Source organism: Equus quagga, chromosome 3 (genome assembly GCF_021613505.1).
Source record: "Equus quagga isolate Etosha38 chromosome 3, UCLA_HA_Equagga_1.0, whole genome shotgun sequence".
NCBI classification, from domain to species: Eukaryota; Metazoa; Chordata; class Mammalia; order Perissodactyla; family Equidae; genus Equus; species Equus quagga.
In genome coordinates this window covers 38,901,574-38,919,077 of record NC_060269.1, presented here as the reverse complement: position 1 = coordinate 38,919,077, position 17,504 = coordinate 38,901,574, and the positions used below count along the sequence as shown (strand labels likewise).

Sequence of the window (17,504 nt, the reverse complement as noted above, 5' to 3'; positions counted from 1 at the left end):
TTCTGCCTCATCTCTGCCTCCACCTGACAGTCTTAGGTGGGTGAAGATTCCTAGAATTCAGAAAACTCTACAAAGAAGTACTCAGAAAGATAAAGAACACCAACACAGCTGCCTGATCTCGACTTCAGATATCGCAGTTGTCAATGCCTCAGCCAGAAACTTAATGTTATTTTAATGATGCCTTTTACATTTAATATTTATATGCATTGACAGTAGTGGCAGGTTACAAAGCGAGGCTTTGGAAAAGCGTCTGCTTTTGGCTAATTATGAGGCACCGTGGAGCATACTCCGCTCTGTGCTGTGAAACTGGAGACAAGAACTAATAAAGGCTCTGTTTACCCACCACCCAGTGAGGCTGTCAACCACAGGGACCTCGCCACATTTAGGAAAGGATTTTGGTTGCCTGGATGTCAGAGGAATACAAATGTTTATGACAATGCTCAGCAGTAGCAGAAAGATTAGATGGCCTGAGGGCAGAAAAACATGACATATATATATATAAGAGCAGATGAATTGTAGCATTTGAAGTGAAAGAGGAGAAAAATCTTCCCCTTCCCACTCATCTTGCCCCACCAAGAACAGGGGGAAAATACCTAGTGCAACAAATATAATAGGTTCAGTGGGAAGAAATGGAAAATGCTAGAAGATACTGACAACTGGGTTCAGATATAGACAGACACTTTTGGATTCTCTCAACTTCCAGTGTGTTTAAAGGAGGTGGGGTGAATCCTGGCTTCTGTGAGGCAGTCAAATAAAAATAAAAGTAAATGTTAAATGTGTGCTGCATAAGGGAATCTGCCTTATATATCATTTCCTTGAGGGGCTGCTGTTTTATTTTTCTACTTTGTTTTCTGTCTTTAAGAAAATCACTTACTGATTTTCTGGTGAAAAAGATGTTATCTATTCATTATAAAGAATTTAAGTAATGCAGAAAAATGTAAAGATTTTTGAATTCTACCACCTTGAATAACTACCATTAATATTGGGTGAACATCATCCCAGGCATCTTTCCACGCATATGTACCATTAGAAAGATGGATTGGGGCTGGCCCCGTGGCGCAGCCGTTAAGTGCTCACATTCCACTTTGCTGGCCCCGGGGTTCGCGGGTTCGGATCCCGGGTGCAGACATGGCACCGCTTGGCCAGCCATGCTGTGGTAGGCGTCCCACATATAAATTAGAGGAAGATGGGCACGGATGTTAGGGCCAGCCTTCCTCAGCAAAAAGAGGAGGACTGGCAGCAGTTAGCTCAGGGCTAATCTTCCTCAAAAAAAAAAGAAAGAAAGATGGTTTGATGGCATGGGCAGACATAAGGTTAGAGAAATACAGACTTTCAAAAATAAGAGGTTATGATATATTGTTTTTTAGTTTATGTTTTTATAAAGTGTACAGTTCATTCGTTTTCAGTATATTCACAAAGTTGTACAACCATCACCACCCTGTAATTCCTGGAAAACCAACCCCACATTCATTAGCAGTCACTCCCCATTAATCCCTCACCCTAGGCAACCGCTAATCTACTTTCTGTCTCTATGGATTTGCCTGTTCTGGACATTTAATATAAATGAAATCATACAATATGTGGCCTTTTGTGTCTGGCTTCTTTCACTTAACGTGATGTTTTCAAAGGCTATCTATGTTGTAGCATGTCAGTATTTCATTCCTTTTTATGGCTGAAGAATATTCCATTGTCTGTATATACTACTTTTTGTCTATCATTCATGAATAAATGGACATTTGAGTTGTTTCCAATTTGGGGCTATTATGAATAATGCTGCTTTGAACATTTCTGTACAAGTTTTTGTTAAAGCAATGATGTTTTCAGATTTCTTGGGTATATACTTATAGGAATGGAATTTCTGGATCATGTGGTAATTGTATGTTTAACATTTTGAGTAGCTGCTGAACTGTTTTCTAGACTGAATGCATTTTACATTCCCATCAGCAATGTGTGAAGCTTCTAGTTTCTCCACATCCTCGCCGGCTCCTCTTATTGTCCGTCTTTCTGATTGCAGACATCCTAGTAGGAGTAAAGTGATGTCTCACTGTGGGTTTGACTTGCATTTCCCTAATGACTAATTACATTGAGCATTTTGTGTGTCTTATTTTTACAGTGTACTTTTTTAAAAAAGAAAAAATGTGTTACAATTAATTTTTACTGAATTTAACAGAAGACTCCAAGTAGACCTTGGGTTTTAGAAACCCTGTGAGCCAGAGGGTGCTCAGGCAGAGCAGAAAGACTCTCTGCTTCTACTAGTTATTCGCGTTTCCTCTGACAGAACTGGAAGAGGTTCCGTTAGTGATGAGATGACCAGGAGACGAGGAAGAGAGTTCACCAAGAAACTGACTCCTCAGCATGACAGCTGTGCAGAAAGAGTCATCCTGTCCTGGGGACATTCTGCATTCTAAAGAATCTCCCACATTATGTCTAATTTATTATTAATCCGTCTCTCTCCACCTGTCTCTCCCTTACGTTATTTTCATCCTTTACACATTTCACTGCACCTTCCTCTGGGTGTTCCAACGTGCTTCTGAGATTTACAGACCTCATCCCTTCAGGACTCCAGGGGCCAGGGGAGTTAAGGGGTTGCTGCCATGAAGCAGCCCTATTTTTCAGAAGTGGAAAGAGAAACTCAAAGATTATTTATCATGATGAGCCACATGCTGGTAACTGTAGACAAAAGCATCTGGATTCCTCTCACAGGATCCAGTTCCGTCTACTGAAGTAGCGGGTGCAGCCCGCATCTCCTCCCCTCACCCAGTACAGGGCCCCCCAGACCCCCAGCCGGTATCATCACAGCTCACCTGCAGCCAGCATCCCAGGATCCCAAGCCTCTTGAGACTCAGAGGCCCTGGGTGTTGTCCAGACTGCTGGCCAGCCAGAGCCACAGGGGAGATCGTGTGGGACGTGTATGTGTCTCCTTTCTGCAAACCTGAAATAGATTTGGATGATCCGCTGTCTCCCGAGGATTGTCCAGTTAGTGTCTCCAGGGGGACCAGGCCGAATTGGAATTCCACAGAGATGGATATCGAATTTTAACATGCAAGTGTGCCTTTTAACCAGTTTCCTCTTGTCTACTTTGTGGTCTGTTTTAAACAGAAATCCTCAAAAACCTTTTAATGTAGAAAATGTATGTCATGCAGTAAAACCGTTACAAATGATTTGATGTCTTTTTCTCCCTTTTAAGGGGTGTTTCAATTCTTTGCACATTTTACTATGCCCTGCTTCTCTTAGGGGCTTGGGTTGCTGTTTGTGCCTCTCTAGAAGAATGACTTTTCACAATACTTGCCTTTGACCAGAGGGGGCTCCCCGCTCTGTGACTGCGACAGCTCCCTCCCTGCCCTCTCCCCTAATAGCTCTTTCCTCCACACTCTGACCCCTGAAGCTCCAAGACAGGCGGGGACAGGCGAAGGGTCTGCCTGCTTTCCTTCCATCCTTCTTCCTTTCAGATACTTAAAAAACAGCTTTAGCTAGAGAAACAGTTGGGTCGTAGTTAAGAGGGTGTGTGAATTCAGTCCCCAGGGAACCGAAGGCTGAGTTTCTGCCCCGTGTGTCAGAGCTGGCTCTGGTGGTCGTTGTGTGATTGGGGCCTCCCAGCTTGCATGACTCCATGCTTTCGGTGGCCATTTATTAGCACGGATGACCAGCGCTGCACTAGGAATCCCTTGTTGTGTATGTTTGTCTTGGGTGGGCAGCAGCAGGGCCTGGGAGCTGCTCGCCTGGCCAGAAACAATTGCACTTCGATAGCACTTCCCAGGGTGGTGATTAAACACAGACAAAAGCTGAGGATTTATGCTGCAGCACGGGGCTGGCAACCACAGAGGCCATTATGTTTGCAGCAAGACGGCCCAGAGCCCTGCAGAGTCTGGCCTGGAGGCGGGCCGGCCCCCTTCAGTGGCTCTCACCCTGCTGGGCTCCAGCCAGGACTGCACAGTCTGTGTCTTAAATAGGAATGAGCAGAGGGTTGGACAGCTGGAGTCTACTGTGTCAACCCAGGGGGCCAGGGCTGGGCTGCAGTGACCACTTGACTAATTTGGGAAGTTAATAAGCTGATGTGTTCTAACTACAGGAGTAAAGGACACTCCAGCCACCGGGCTCCCATTTTTTCCTGGAGACCACTGATGTTTCTCTAATGTCCCTCCTTTGCGCCCTTACCCTGCCCCACTTTCTCAGGGAGCAGCCAGCCTCTCTGCATTTCAAAGCATCCCTTCTAGCTTTTCTCCTGCTTTTCCTTCCAAATGGTGTGGTTTGGCAGCGATCCCTGAGCTGCCTCACATCGCTTCTATTCTGGTTATTTTGGCTCAGGCAAATCCTACCAGGGGTTGAGCCTTTGGGGTCCCAGCCGTATTAGGTGCCAAGCAAGGCTGACCTCCTAGTCGGCCTGCTCAGGTCTGCTCTGTGCTTTCAGCCGCAGCTGCAGTAGCTGCCAGGAGAAATGACGTGGGCCTGGGAGTGCCCGCCACCCCCACCCCATGACCTACCAGGCAGGCCTGCCCCAGGCTGGGGCTGCCAGGAGCGCCCGTGTCTGCTGAGCTTTGCGCCTCGTTTTCCTGTAAAGAGATGCTGCGTAGCTTCTTTGTGAGTCCTTGCAGGTGATTTGAGATGTCCACTCTCTTCCTGAATGTGGGACATTGTCAGCTAGGAACCTTTTTAGGAGATTGTGCAGATGAACAAAATAAACACTGCTCAGTCTAAACACCCACCAGGAAGGAATCATTTAAATTACAGTAAATACATTTGATGGGTATTAGGTTTTTTTATTAATATGAGAAAGTACATCTGTAACAAGTGAGACAAAAGCAGGCCACAAGTTGTATATGTTATTACAACCCTGTTACAGAGCAGAAAGAAAAAGATGGGAAGGAAAACAACACCAAAATGCTGACATTGGTTATCTTGAGGGAATGAGAATACAGGTGATGTCTTCTTATTTTTTCTGTATCTCTTTATTTTCTACAGTGAACGTGTATTAACTTTTATAATTAGAAACACTGTTTTAATAATTCTTAATTCAAGAAGAATAAATATATCAGGGAAAGGGGGCCGAGAAACTCTTCAGACTTGCTTAGGGCAGCCCCTGAGTATAACAGACTGTTCTGTCCAATTCTTCTGCTGCCGACGCTCCATTAATAAGTTTGTTGAGGGCGGGGGAAGTTCTGACCTGCTTTCATGCCCCTCTCTCCCAGTGCCTCACTCACTGACTCATTGTCGGGCTGAGTAAATCTTGGAAGGATTGAGTTGGAGACACGTATGTTCAGTATTTTTCTAAGAGCAGGGACAAGTTTCCCTAAGCAGCTGTGAGGGGTGCCCTGCAGGGGACCCACCAAAGACACCCCTCGGCCACAGTCACTGTGGGCGTCCTGACAGCTGAGCTGAAGGCGCACTCCCCTTCCTAGGCATATCAGTGTTTGTGGTTTGTTTTGATCCAGATTGGGGAAACTTTGGGCCCTGCTGAGACTCCAGGCATCCTCCCCTGCTTTTCCTTTGCTGCACGTGCTCATTATTGATGATCTCTTCTTCTGGGAGGAATGGCTCTTGGGTGGCCGGTTCTTCGCCAGAAGGGTCAAAGGGAGGGTTCCGCACTCAGTGCTACTACAGGCTAACAGGACCCCCGCCCCCACCCCGACACACACCCCACCGCTTACACTAGAACAAGAGGAATGAGGAAAACTACCCTAGGAAATGCCTTCTTGAAGAATGTTTTCCTTTTTCCAACTTTGATAAGTTTGGGGATTTGTTATTTTTTAAGTAGAAGAATACACACACCATTAACTGGTTAATTATCCGCGCCAGATTTGGGTCCAGCTCCACCTGTAGGGAATAATTGTGGTAGGCCAAGGGCCCCTATGGATTATGATTTATGTTTTTAGTTATTTTAAACTTTGTGTCTTCATTATGGGGCCACTTTCCTTGCCCCCCTAAATCATGTTTCCTGGCGGACTGGGTTTTCTGGACGTCATCTAAGTGCAGTGGTTACCTCTGCAGCCTCTGTGGCCCCATCCTTCACCAAAACGTCACCCCAGTTAACTCATTCAGTGGACGTGAGACAGAACTGTCCCTGGCTCTCTGGACTCCTGTCAGCAGGGGCCCTGTGAGTAATCTACTCCCACCTGCCCCAGCCCCTCCCTGCCACGTGGTTTGAGTCAGCCAGTGGGGAGGAGCCGCCGTCTCCACAGGCACGGTGTCCTCCTCTGTTCTGAAGGAGCAGCTCAGCGTGGCGAGACTCCAGGTGTCTGCACGCCCTCTAGAGTGGCTTCATTCCCGGATGTTTCCGGAGTGACAGGGCACCCTGTGGGCCAGGCCCACTCAGCTGGGAACTCACTGAATCTGCTTTTCCTGACCCAGCTCCACTTGTCCCAGCACTAGCAAGTGGAGCTGGCAAAAGAGCTGACTCCTCGCTTCTCTGACCCCCTCTCCCTCCTCTGGCCTGCAGGTGTTCGAGGAACTGTGGAGGAATGAAGGGAAGACCCCAGCACAGATTGTTTCAGAAAAGAAGCTGGAACTGATGCAGGATCAAGAGGCACTGGAACAGCTCTGCCACGCCGTGATGGAGGGACATCCTCAAGTGGTAATTCTCACCCGCAGGGTGAAGAGGGTCTTCACATGCAGCAGGAGTGGGGTCCACCCTCCTGGCCAGCAGAGGGCCAGGGCAGCCTGCAGGGCCAGCCTGAGGACAAGAGCCAAGAGCCTCTCCACCGCGCCCTGTTGCAGCTCAGCGGTGCCTCCCAGTAATGGCTGGCCCAGGTTCACCAATAATGCACTGAATATTTTTGTCAGATTTTAGCTAAGGTTAAGAGATGATACGAGGTGAATATTGGAAAAATACAACTTTTCCTATAAGGAAAACCCACTCCTGGAGTTGAATCTCATGGAGTTTGTTTAAAGGGGTGTTGTCACGCTCACTAGATCAAGTTTTGACCTCCCAGCCATGTCGGCCTCTCCCAGGTTGGCATTTTGACGCTGGTGTAGCCAGCTCTGCTTTATAAGGAGGCCTCTAAATAACAACTCAGCAGGCGTGACTGCAGAGGGGAAAAAAGGTAGGGAAACACTTGAGCTTCATGCCTTTAAGAGGTGGGAAGAAAGGCAGAAAGGAAAATTACTTGTAAATTATGGGAGAAAATCCTTGACGGGAGCAAAGTAGAAAACCAAGTCATTTTGTGTTCTGAGCATAGAACCAAAGAGAAAAAGCTAAAACGAGTAGCATCCCTCTCTCCCCAAGTCTAATCATATTGTCTAGAGAGATTTTTCAGTGGGGGAAAAAAACTGCTAGCCTCTCTTTCAGAATAATACCCACCCACTCACCCGTCAGCTTGCCGGGGACACTAACAGCTCTGTAGAGAGCTCTTGATAAGGAAAATGAGCTCACGCTGGGTCTGGGCAATCTCCATCTTCCGGCCTCATCTGTGGTGACTGATAAAGACACACTCTTAGTCCCGGGCAGGCTCGTTCTCAGCACTGAGTGCAGATACTCGCAGACGTTCCTGCCGATCAAGATGCTGCAGAGCAGGAGGTCGGAGCCGGTGGCCCTGACAGTCAGTGACTATTTGATAGGAATTCAGCGCCTCCTGCCTTTGTTGTCCCCGTCCTGCCCACCACAGTGCACCCCCCCACACACACATGCTCTGGGAGAGTTGCCATTTTGTGGATTTGTTTTCTGGTAAATGGAGCTTCTGGCAGGGAGTGGGGGGAGAAGGCAAGCCGTGCATTTCAGTGCCTGCCGAACACCCCCGGAGATTAGAGTGGTACCTCACTGATTAGACGAGATCATTCATCTCGGAGGACTGCAGAGGGGCCCCTCACAAGACTCTGAGAAGCTCTACGTCCTCATGTCCCTGTGGCACCCAGGAGGGGCGCACCCTCGTCTCTGCGCGCCAGCTTCTCTAGCTGAGGGCCATCACTCATGATACGTCACAGGCCTCCTCTTGTCCATTTTAATCAAAAGGCAGAGGAGCCAACATCGCCTTTGATGGGAGCCTAGAAACCTCCTCAGTTCGCCTCCCTCCCCTTTTTCCTTTTCTCATTTTATATCTAATACTAACAGGGAAAAAAAGACCAGAATTTAAGTTTCAGTAAACATAAAGCTTAATTTAGGATTTTTAGGTATGTCTCTTTATTTTCTCCTTTAAAACAATTTCTATCTTTAAAGGTAATGGATGTGAAGAAGGGAAACCCCAGAGCTATAAATAAACTGATTGGGTTGGTCCGAAAAGCGACTCTCAGCCGAGCAGACCCGACCGTGATAAAGGAGATACTGGAGAAGAAGCTGGCCTCGTGACATGTTTCGGGTCCCTCTGCCTGAGGGGGCCAGTGCAGCCATGGCCAAGAACCGAGCCTGGGAAACCTGACCGCTGTGTGCTTGAGGTGCTGCATCTCCCAGTCCCTGGCCCGGGCAGAGCCGGGTGCCCCAACCGAGCCTGTGCCTTGGGATGCCCCCTCCACAGAAGACCAGCAGCCTGGCCCCTGTTTGCATCACTGACATCAAAATGGTTCCATGACAGCTGCAACAGCTAGCGGTTAAGAAATAGCACATTCTCGTGAATTAAAGGAGACCTACTGTTACCATTCTAAGAACACTTTTCATTCTGCAGTTCCTTCCGCAGATATTGCTGAGCATGTCCTAAGGGCTGGGCGTTGTTCTAGGTGCTGAGGATCAGCAGTGATCAAGAGAGACGTAATCTGGATGCAGTATTTCAGACCTAAAAATAGGTTAAGGAAGATGAAAACACAACAGAATGAATTAATTGACACAGCTAAAGACAGACTGTTGAGGGCAGTCTCCGGAGGGTGGGGAGGGAGGAGCTTATTAGTCTGAGGTATTAGCAGCATTCACCCATCCACGGAGTGAAAGTCCTGTTGCCCATTCGACTCCCTAGGGATCCCAGAAGGCAGAAATCTGAGAGATTTTTTTTTTTTGTAAAAAAGACCACAGAAGTTTTCAAATAAATTTAATGAATAAAATATATACTGAAATATCACATAAAAATTAACTTACACTTCAAAGATTGTGCAGTTGACAACTCCCCCTTACCCTCAGGCCAAAAAAGATAAAAAGAAAAAAAAAGCTGTAACATTAAATTGATTTGTCTTGCCTGGAAAGAATAAGATTATAAACTAGTAAGTCAGAATCTTGACCTTTAACGGTAATCGTGGTGCAGTTGACGGTATCTCCATGAAGGCTGCGCTGCCTTCATCCCGTTCTCATGACAATAATACTCTACTCTGTCTGTGTAATGCACTGGGGCACCCCCTTGTTCATGTTATGCCTCTGTTGCCTCTGACTCACAAAGCTCGAAGACCAGTTTTGCAAATGCTGTTTTTCAAAAGCACATGTTAAATAAACTGTGACATAAGTAAGAGAACAAAATCGTTGGAGGCCCTGATCGTACACTGGATTCTCTAGCCTCCTGAGACGAGTACAGGCATGTCCGTCGTGCATGGTGCCCAGTGGCAGCTGGGGAGCTGGAGAAAAGGGGACCTTCCCCACTTTTCCCCACCAGCAACTTAGCAATGAACGGTTCCTGAGTTGCAGACAATGCTCAAGACTTCCATATCTCGGAGTGAGGAAAGAAGCGTCCCTCTTACCCAACCAAAAAAGCAGGAGCAAAAAGGAAACCAGTTGTGCGGTTTATTTTAGACAAGCATGAAGAGGTAAGGATTAAACGAAATTATCTTTTTTTAAAATTTGAGACTTAGAATTGTAAGAGAATATGTTACATTACCCAGGAAGCCAGGTGCCCCTCACGCATTCTGTTGCAATACTGAAAACTAGTGGGCCTGAAAGTAAAGTATTTTCATTTAACCTCTTTTCGAGAGAAAGACCGAGTCAGTTCTCACTCCACAAGTCTCTGAATTACAAACGGGCAGAGGTGGTCTGAGACTGGAATCTGGCAGGATCATTACCTTGTAAGAAATAATGAGGTTCAGTTTTGTTTTACAAACTCTATTTTCACCAAAGGTCTGGCTTCTTTGTCATCAAACTTTACCAAAAGTACTTGAGGATCTTTCCAGACCATTTTAAATCAAGAGCTTACTTAAAGGGGGATTGTGGGGAGCAGCCAGATGAAGACAGTTTACCAAAACTATTATGTCAAGTGTGAACTGTATTACAGATTGATCATTTCCAGAGAAAAATGCCATCATTAAAACACTTGACCTTTACAATGTTAATTGTCCAGCTCTCACAGTTGCCTGTGGTCTTGAATGCCCACTTGTGAAATCCTGAAAATCGGATTGTTATGTTGTTATAACTAACTGCTAATAGGAAAAAAGAAAAAAAAAAAAAAAGCACAGCTCAGATATCTTACTTGGAACCTGACTAGATATCGGAAAGATATGTTTATATAACAGCCTAAGAAATTCACAGAGTATGGCTCTGCTCGGAAACGGGCCTCAATGAAACCAAGTTTTAAATACACGTTTGCATGAGTGTGAATTTAGTCTGGTTCTTTGTTTGCTATTCAGGGGGACATCTCATTAAAATGTATGAACTGGCACCATAGGTGAAGCCATTGCCATCTGTCATTGGAGTCCAGATACCTGTAGTCTGGAGGGGAATGTGCTGGAAAACTGGCTCTTCCCCAGGTCCGCCTGAACCAGCTCTGCCTGGTCTGGCCCAAACCGTGTGTTCTGTTGCTTGAGGTGGAGGTCGGCTGGTTGGCTGGTTCAAGTGGGAGGCTAGGATGTCAGCCTCACTGCTCAGCATGCTACCTGGCACAGAGTACGTATTTAGTAAAAGTTCATTAAATTTCTAAAACAAAATTAATGGACAGCCTTTTGTGGGGCCCCTGTGTATGAAAGGTTGGAGGTGCCAACTACTAGGCTTTTAAATTCTGGATAGCCAGGTCTTGGAAGGAGCTCCTTGACTCTCTCCAGACTTAAACATCAAAGTTTTAATGAACTTCTGTTCCTGTCTTTCAAGGTGTAGACAGCCCAGGAAAAAGAAAGAACTTAGATCATTATTTAGACCAAGTTAAGGATACTGTAGCTGTTCCCCACACACGTACACTTCTTTGTAATTATTGCTAATCTGGAAGAAGGCTATGAAATTTTTGAAAGTACACACCCTCCTAGAGCTTTGAGTTAGTTGGTTAATTGAATATGTAGCTTATGGCCATGACCCACAATTTACATTGTATTTTTCATTTCCATTGAATTAGCTGCATCATTTCAAGGATTCTACATGGTAACTTTTTGCAAAAAACCACTAAATCTATCTGAAAGGCCATGTTATTTACCCATTACCAAAGGCAGCATGGAAATGGCTGCCGTGCTTCTTCAACAGATTTCAGACAAATGCATTCACAGATTATTTGTGAACAGAGCTGACCCTCGATTTGTGAGATGGAAAGCATCTGAGTGAAATCCTCTCTTGCTGCCTCCCTTAGTCAAACAACTTAGCAAAAAATCATTTAAATAAGATCGTCAACACCAAATTCCCTCTTTTCAAATATCTCCTGGGCAAAAGGACCCTTGTTATAGGTGGGCCTTTTGTACACATACGCCAATAAAAAGTCAGCTGACACGCTAAAAAGCACAGAGCCTCTGCAGCCTCAGCTCCATGAAATTTATAATCCGGCCTAAGAGCTCCCATCACCCTTGTCAGGATCTGAAATGACATAGTAAATCTGAGTTCCCCAAAAGATCCCTGCAACACATATTGAACCCGTGCTGACAGAACGCACTGGCAGCCTTGTTACTTGTGTGGGTGACAGTGAGTTAGGTTTACTCACATGTTGTAAGACAGGAACAAAATTCAGAATGACTCAACAGGATAGGGTCAGTCCCAGAGAAAAATCATCACCCATTTTAGGATTCTGAGTGCAGAGGCCAAAGAAGTGAAGGCTTCCCCCTCCCTTGTCTCTGTCCTTGTCCCTACAGAACCTTACCAAAAATCTTCCACTAAAGCCCTGTTTATCCAGCTAATGAGCTACCAGGATAATCTGTCCTCCAAAACAAGTAATGGCCTAATAAATGCCTGAACGTAGGGAGGATTTACAGAGGCAAAATTATCCCGAAAACAATTCTTGGTCTTCGAGAGCTCTTTCTAAAGCGTTAGGTTTATGATGGTCATTCAAAAATAAAAAAAAAAGAGTCAACTCCATTTTCTTAAAATGTTTCTGCAATGATGTGATTTAAGAATGGAGTGTAAACTGTTTGGACAGTTTTCTGTTTGAAGCTGTTATTTGATGGAGAATTAGTGTCGTGTGATTTATAGACTGATGGTTGAAGCAAGAAGGGGCCTGAGAATATCTTCTTAATGACTTAAAGCTGATGCGGCCTCGGCTACCAGAGGATGCTGTTTCCAGGAAGAGCTAACACTGCAATGCTGGCTGAGATTCGCAGCAAGCCACAAATTACACTGGCCGGGGCCAGTGACTTGAAGTAGCATGTGCAATAATAGCTGTCCTGCAATAAAGTGTTTCATAAAAATGGCAAGCATGACAGCCATTTCAGTAAATATAGGGCTGGTAATTAGCAATTAAATTGAACTGCCCTTAAATGAGAACTGGAGAATATGCTGCAGATACCTAACATTCACACCAGTGACACATCCCACCTGTGCCGGGACAGCTCCTCCCTCAAGAAAGCAGCCTAGACACACTGATCCAGATTCCAAATGGGCGGCCCATCCACAACCCCACACCTCTAAACAGATCTGGAAACCAACCCACATGCCCACTGCAACCAAGCTGATTTAGAGATGGCAAAAACAACTTTCAACCCTGAGTACCACTGGCTGCCCAAATTGAAGAAGCAACCCAAATATTCACATAACCTGATTCTAGATGCTATTCATAAGAGGATGCTCTCCTGACAACACCCTGGCCCCTTGATGTCTTAACGGATTGAAAATCAACAACTACATCTGACCTACATAAAAGCCACTTGCTAAGGAAAAGGTACTCCCGAGGGCCCGTAAAAGAACAAAATGTGCCCTCCCTACACGTGGCAGAGACATCAGTTCCAACCCCAGCACATCAAAGTATTTTCCAAAATAATCCCAAGTAAAATGGGGACAATTTCATAATTCCTCCAAATACCCGGGAGAGGAAGTATCTACTGATAAAGAAAATCACATCTCTAATTGGTACTCCAGCATCCTCATTTCATGGCTGGTATTTTGTATTTTACCCCATGAAATGGTATGAAAGCTAAACTCAACCTGGAATTTCTTTGTTTAAAATTTTAAAGACATCTACTTGGCTATTTCCAAAAATCAATTTTAAATATCCCAGTGATCTCATCTACTTTGAACCACAGAATTCACTCCATCTGGAACTTTACCTCAGACCCTGAATTATGAATGGAGGTTAATGTTGTGATGTTCCAGGAACCCTTGACTCGCCTTCACTGCCTGGGACCATTATTAGGCTAGACACAGTGACGCCAGCCTCAGGGGCTGCACCAAAGCGTTTGTGTCCACTGTGTCCTCCAACAAGTAGCAGAGCATCTGACGTGGGAGCCTGTCACATAGAAGAGTGTCCATACTCTGGGACCATATTTTGAAGCATGCCAAATATTTTTAAATTTTTTCCCCCAAACTCCTTACAAAAAAGATATTTCTATGGGCCTCACCTATTACTTTGTGACTGGAATACTCTACTTCATTACTATGATTTGTTCCCACCAAGGAGTTCCCATGGTCACCCACCTGCTGTACAGAATCATCATATCTGCCTAGATCAACGTTCCTCCCCCCGCTCTCCTTAGCATTTGCTCTTCTCCTCAGGTTTCTGCTGTTTTTCCTCTGGCAAGTCCATGCCATTCCCTGAATGAACAACCCTTACCTAACCCACCTGGCTGTTGCACTCAAAAACATGGTTTTTCTGGTTCTATATAATGTGCTTCCAGGTTAATTTTCTGACTTCATTTTGAAAAACGCTGCACACGGTACTAGGGAGGAGGGTGGCAATGGATTCAGAAACATGCACCAGCTTCCAGTTCCAAATGGAGAGGGTTATCATGTGAGTTTGCCACCAGCACCCCACTGTGGGAGTTAATTCTCCTGCCTCTCACTCCAGACTCTGGCCATGTCTGTCCTCCTTTAAAGTAAGTCTACTTAAGTACCTATTAAAAAAAATACTGAGAGGCACGACATCGGTCTCCTTCCCAAAGGGCCCCTCCCACAAAGGGGACTGTGGTGCTCTACAATAAAGCAGCATGGACTCAAGAAGAACTGACACCGTTACCACATAATGGAGAGAAATGTAAATCAAACCCAAAACCTAAAGAATACAGTTTCCAGATGTGACTTTAGCATTTTATATACTAGGTAAGTCCAAACTGGGAGATAAATACTAGTGCAAAACAAAATCAGAGGATAATAAATTACAGCTTAAATTCCATCTTTCTCTTCTCTACCTTCAGCAACCTTCTTTCCCAGTGGAGACTAGTGCATCACACAAGCAGGCCAGTCTGCTGGGTCCCATACATTCTGGCCGCTGCACCCCAGGTGGGCAAACCATTTTTCAAGACGAATTTGAAGTCAGAAATGTATGCCAAATCGGTATTTTTGGTTTCTGGCTTAGACTCAGAAACACTGCAAGGCTGGCTCCTAGGAGCCACTCAGGCCAGGCCAGAGCTCCTGGGGTCTTCAGTCCACCGGCCAGCTCTCTCTCTCTCTTAATACAAAGCTGCTTCAAGATCCCTGAGCCCCAAAAGGGCGGCCTCCGCTCAGGAGAGTCTCAGACATGATCCTTCCTCTCCCCTCCTGTACAAGGGGCCTGATTAAAATGAAACCAGTGCTCCAGAAGCACAACCTCCAGACCCGGGGGTCAGCAGAGGTGCCCACCAAGAGAACAGAGAGAGCTGGGCTTCCCATGTCCCTCCCAAGAGGGAGGCTTATCCTCATTACATGCTTCTCACCTGCCCAAAATAGAGGGGGGTGGACTGAATGTCCATAAATATCAGTTATTTATGGTCTCATTTTTAGCCCACAACTATTCTGTGTGTTTCCCCCTCTTGGTTTGTTGTAAGGAGACTGTGACTCTAAGTATAATTATGCCTCTTGGTGCAGGCTGGAAAGCAGCAGAGAGGCGCCACTACATCATGTTGGGGCTCCTAATGAACCCCATTACTCAGAAGGCAGCATCTCCGCGCGCACTGAGACACCAGGAGGCACGTGGCTTTGCGGGGGTCCCCCATGACCTGTGCACACTGACATTCCCGCTCCCAAAGCGGCTGCACAGTTTCTCTTTCTCTACAAAGTGCAATATATTAGAAAAAGGAAACAGAATTTAAAAGAATTACCAATGTTTTTACAGGTTGCATTTAGTTTACCTTTATCCTTTTGCCCCATTCCATACGCCCCCCCCCCCAAAAAAGAGCCCACTGTGAAAGAGCTTCACAGATTAGTCTGTTTTTCATAAAACACTTTAAAAAATTAATGATGGTTGTCTCTTCCATGAGTATGTGATACCATGCTTTCTCCATCTGATCAATAAGCTCCTAAAAACCAAAGTCACAGTTTGCATAGGTATATTTCATTTTGTGCAAATCTTACTAAAATAAGGCTATTTTCAGTGTTTAGGTAGTGACATACTGATTAAAGAAAGCTCTCAAGCAATAGGAAAATCTCCCTGCATCCCTAAGCCTCTCCCAGGCGGACAGCGAGACCAGTGGTCTGCCTGCACTGTAAGGCAACACACGTCGGGCCGAGTACAGTCTTGGAAGTAAAATGCAAAGGACATATGATATGTGCTTGTGTGATGGAGGCAAGACGGGCTCCATCTTTATTCTTCCCTTTTATAAAATGGAAGCGGAAATGCAGAAGGCCACAGGGGTGGATGTACATTCTTCATGTGCTGTTGAAGAGCCAGCCTTCGGACATGGGCACTTCCAGAAATCACCGAACCCCAATATTCGCTTGGTGTGATCCACGCTGCAAGATGAGTAAACTCAAAGGGATGGGAGAATCACAACCAGAAAATCTGAGGAAGAAAAACTGAGCAAAGAAACCTGCCAAAGGAGCACCCAGCTTACAAGACTTACATTCTATGTAACATAAGGTGGAAAGACCCGGCTAGAGAGAGAGGAGGTACATGGAAAATCCCCTCCCACAAATCAAGTATTGTCAGGAAATATCAAAGTAGAAATTTTTGTAAGCAGCTCTGCATTGAACATTCAGTCAAGACACTAAAACCTTAAAAAATAAGAACCTCTATTCAAAAAAAAAAAAAAGAGCTAACAATAGGAGTCCTCAAAGTCCCCCAGGATCTTGTAGCACAGAATGGAGTGTTCCTGGGCCAAGGCAGCCAGTTCCTTCAGGAACTCTGGGAAGAGGGCAGCGGCCAGCATAGTGTTCCTCACCGGCAGGGGCAGGCTGGGGGGCACCCCGGCCACCTTGGCTCTGTTCGTCAGGAAGGGCTGAAGCACTCCTGGGGGACCATCCAAAAGGTTCTTGCCACTTCCTGTCCTGGAAGCATCCTGAGTGGGATCTGAAACCAGAAAGCAGACTGTCACGGTGACCCTCCATAGCCTTTTACGTCCACCGTCTTAAGTGAAGTGTGCGTGCCTGGGGGATGGGAGCTGGTGGAGAGGGTCCGGTCGTGGGTTCAGCTCCTGCAGCTGACTGAAGTCTGAGGACACGGCCCTTGAGCACGACCTCATCCACTCTGTGGCACACACATCTGCCCAAGAGGTAGCCTCCACAAAGGGCATGTGAAAGGACTTTTATCCCAAGTCCCGGATAAGCAACGTTGAGCAGATATTGTGGCAAGAATATCGGTTTATCAAGAACCCTCCATGCCCAGGACCTGGCGGGGGAAAATGAAAAAGGCAATCTCTGCCATGACATCAACCACTGAGCTCACGGCAGTGGTTATCTCTCCAGCCTCCCGGTGTTGGGGACCATCCTACCCTTTGCCAGTTAAGCCCTGATCACACAGCAGAGCTGCAGGAGGCAGGCTGGGTGAAACAAGCCACTCTCTGCAGCTCGTGCTTCGGCCTCTGGGGCTCCTCAGAGACCCCCAGCTCCTTCTGGCCGGCACCTCTGGCCTTTTGTGGAGAAGAGAATGGAAGAAGCCTTTTAAAGGCTGGAAATAATGGAGAGGAAGTTGGGTGTGGTAAGAACAGACTTGGAACTTCCTGCAACTGTGGGCATCTGGTGACAGCAAGTGGCTTGGAAGCATCCATTTCAGGGAGGTTTCCAGGGTTTCTGCTCTCAGTCCCAATAACACAGGTCTAAGATGATATGAGCCCAAACTTTAACACATTCAAGTGATTTGCATTTTCATTTCAAATCAGCTTTACTAATTAAAACGGCTCAACTTTCCCAACTATTTAATTCCTGAACATCTCCAGCCTTCATACATTTATAGGAATTATTTATGCCTTCTTCTGTCCCCTTCTCAAACAGTCTCATTACTCCTTATAAATCATTATATTCAAGCTCTTCATTATTTTGGCTGCTTTTTAGAATTCAGTCCCATTTTTCAACACTCTTCTCAGAGTGTCGCTTAACTACAGTACTAAAAATTCTTGACATTTATAGTACTTTCCACATC

General features: G+C 45.9%; 2 protein-coding genes across 11 annotated transcripts in view; one reads left to right on the top strand and one right to left on the bottom strand.

Moving 5' to 3' along the window:
* GATB (glutamyl-tRNA amidotransferase subunit B) overlaps window positions 1–8,279 on the top strand; it is a 74,248-nt gene extending 65,969 nt beyond the window's left edge. For all 3 annotated transcript variants that reach the window (XM_046656308.1, XM_046656307.1, XM_046656306.1), the window contains 2 exons: window positions 6,434–6,568; window positions 8,147–8,279. In XM_046656308.1, coding sequence (XP_046512264.1) covers window positions 6,434–6,568; window positions 8,147–8,275 — 264 coding nt within the window. In that variant the 3' untranslated portion in view covers window positions 8,276–8,279. The remainder of the gene's footprint in view (window positions 1–6,433; window positions 6,569–8,146) is intronic.
* Window positions 8,280–8,562: 283 nt separating this feature from the next.
* Window positions 8,563–17,504, bottom strand: part of FHIP1A (FHF complex subunit HOOK interacting protein 1A) — a 220,458-nt gene continuing 211,516 nt past the window's right edge. For 4 of the 8 annotated variants that reach the window (XM_046656299.1, XM_046656297.1, XM_046656298.1 and 1 more), the window contains one exon: window positions 10,248–16,436. In XM_046656299.1, the coding sequence (XP_046512255.1) occupies window positions 16,183–16,436 (254 nt within the window). In that variant the 3' untranslated portion in view covers window positions 10,248–16,182. Of the gene's footprint in view, window positions 8,697–10,247; window positions 16,437–17,504 lie in introns of those variants that run through there. The other 4 variants (XM_046656303.1, XM_046656302.1, XM_046656304.1 and 1 more) reach the window with 4 other exon arrangements.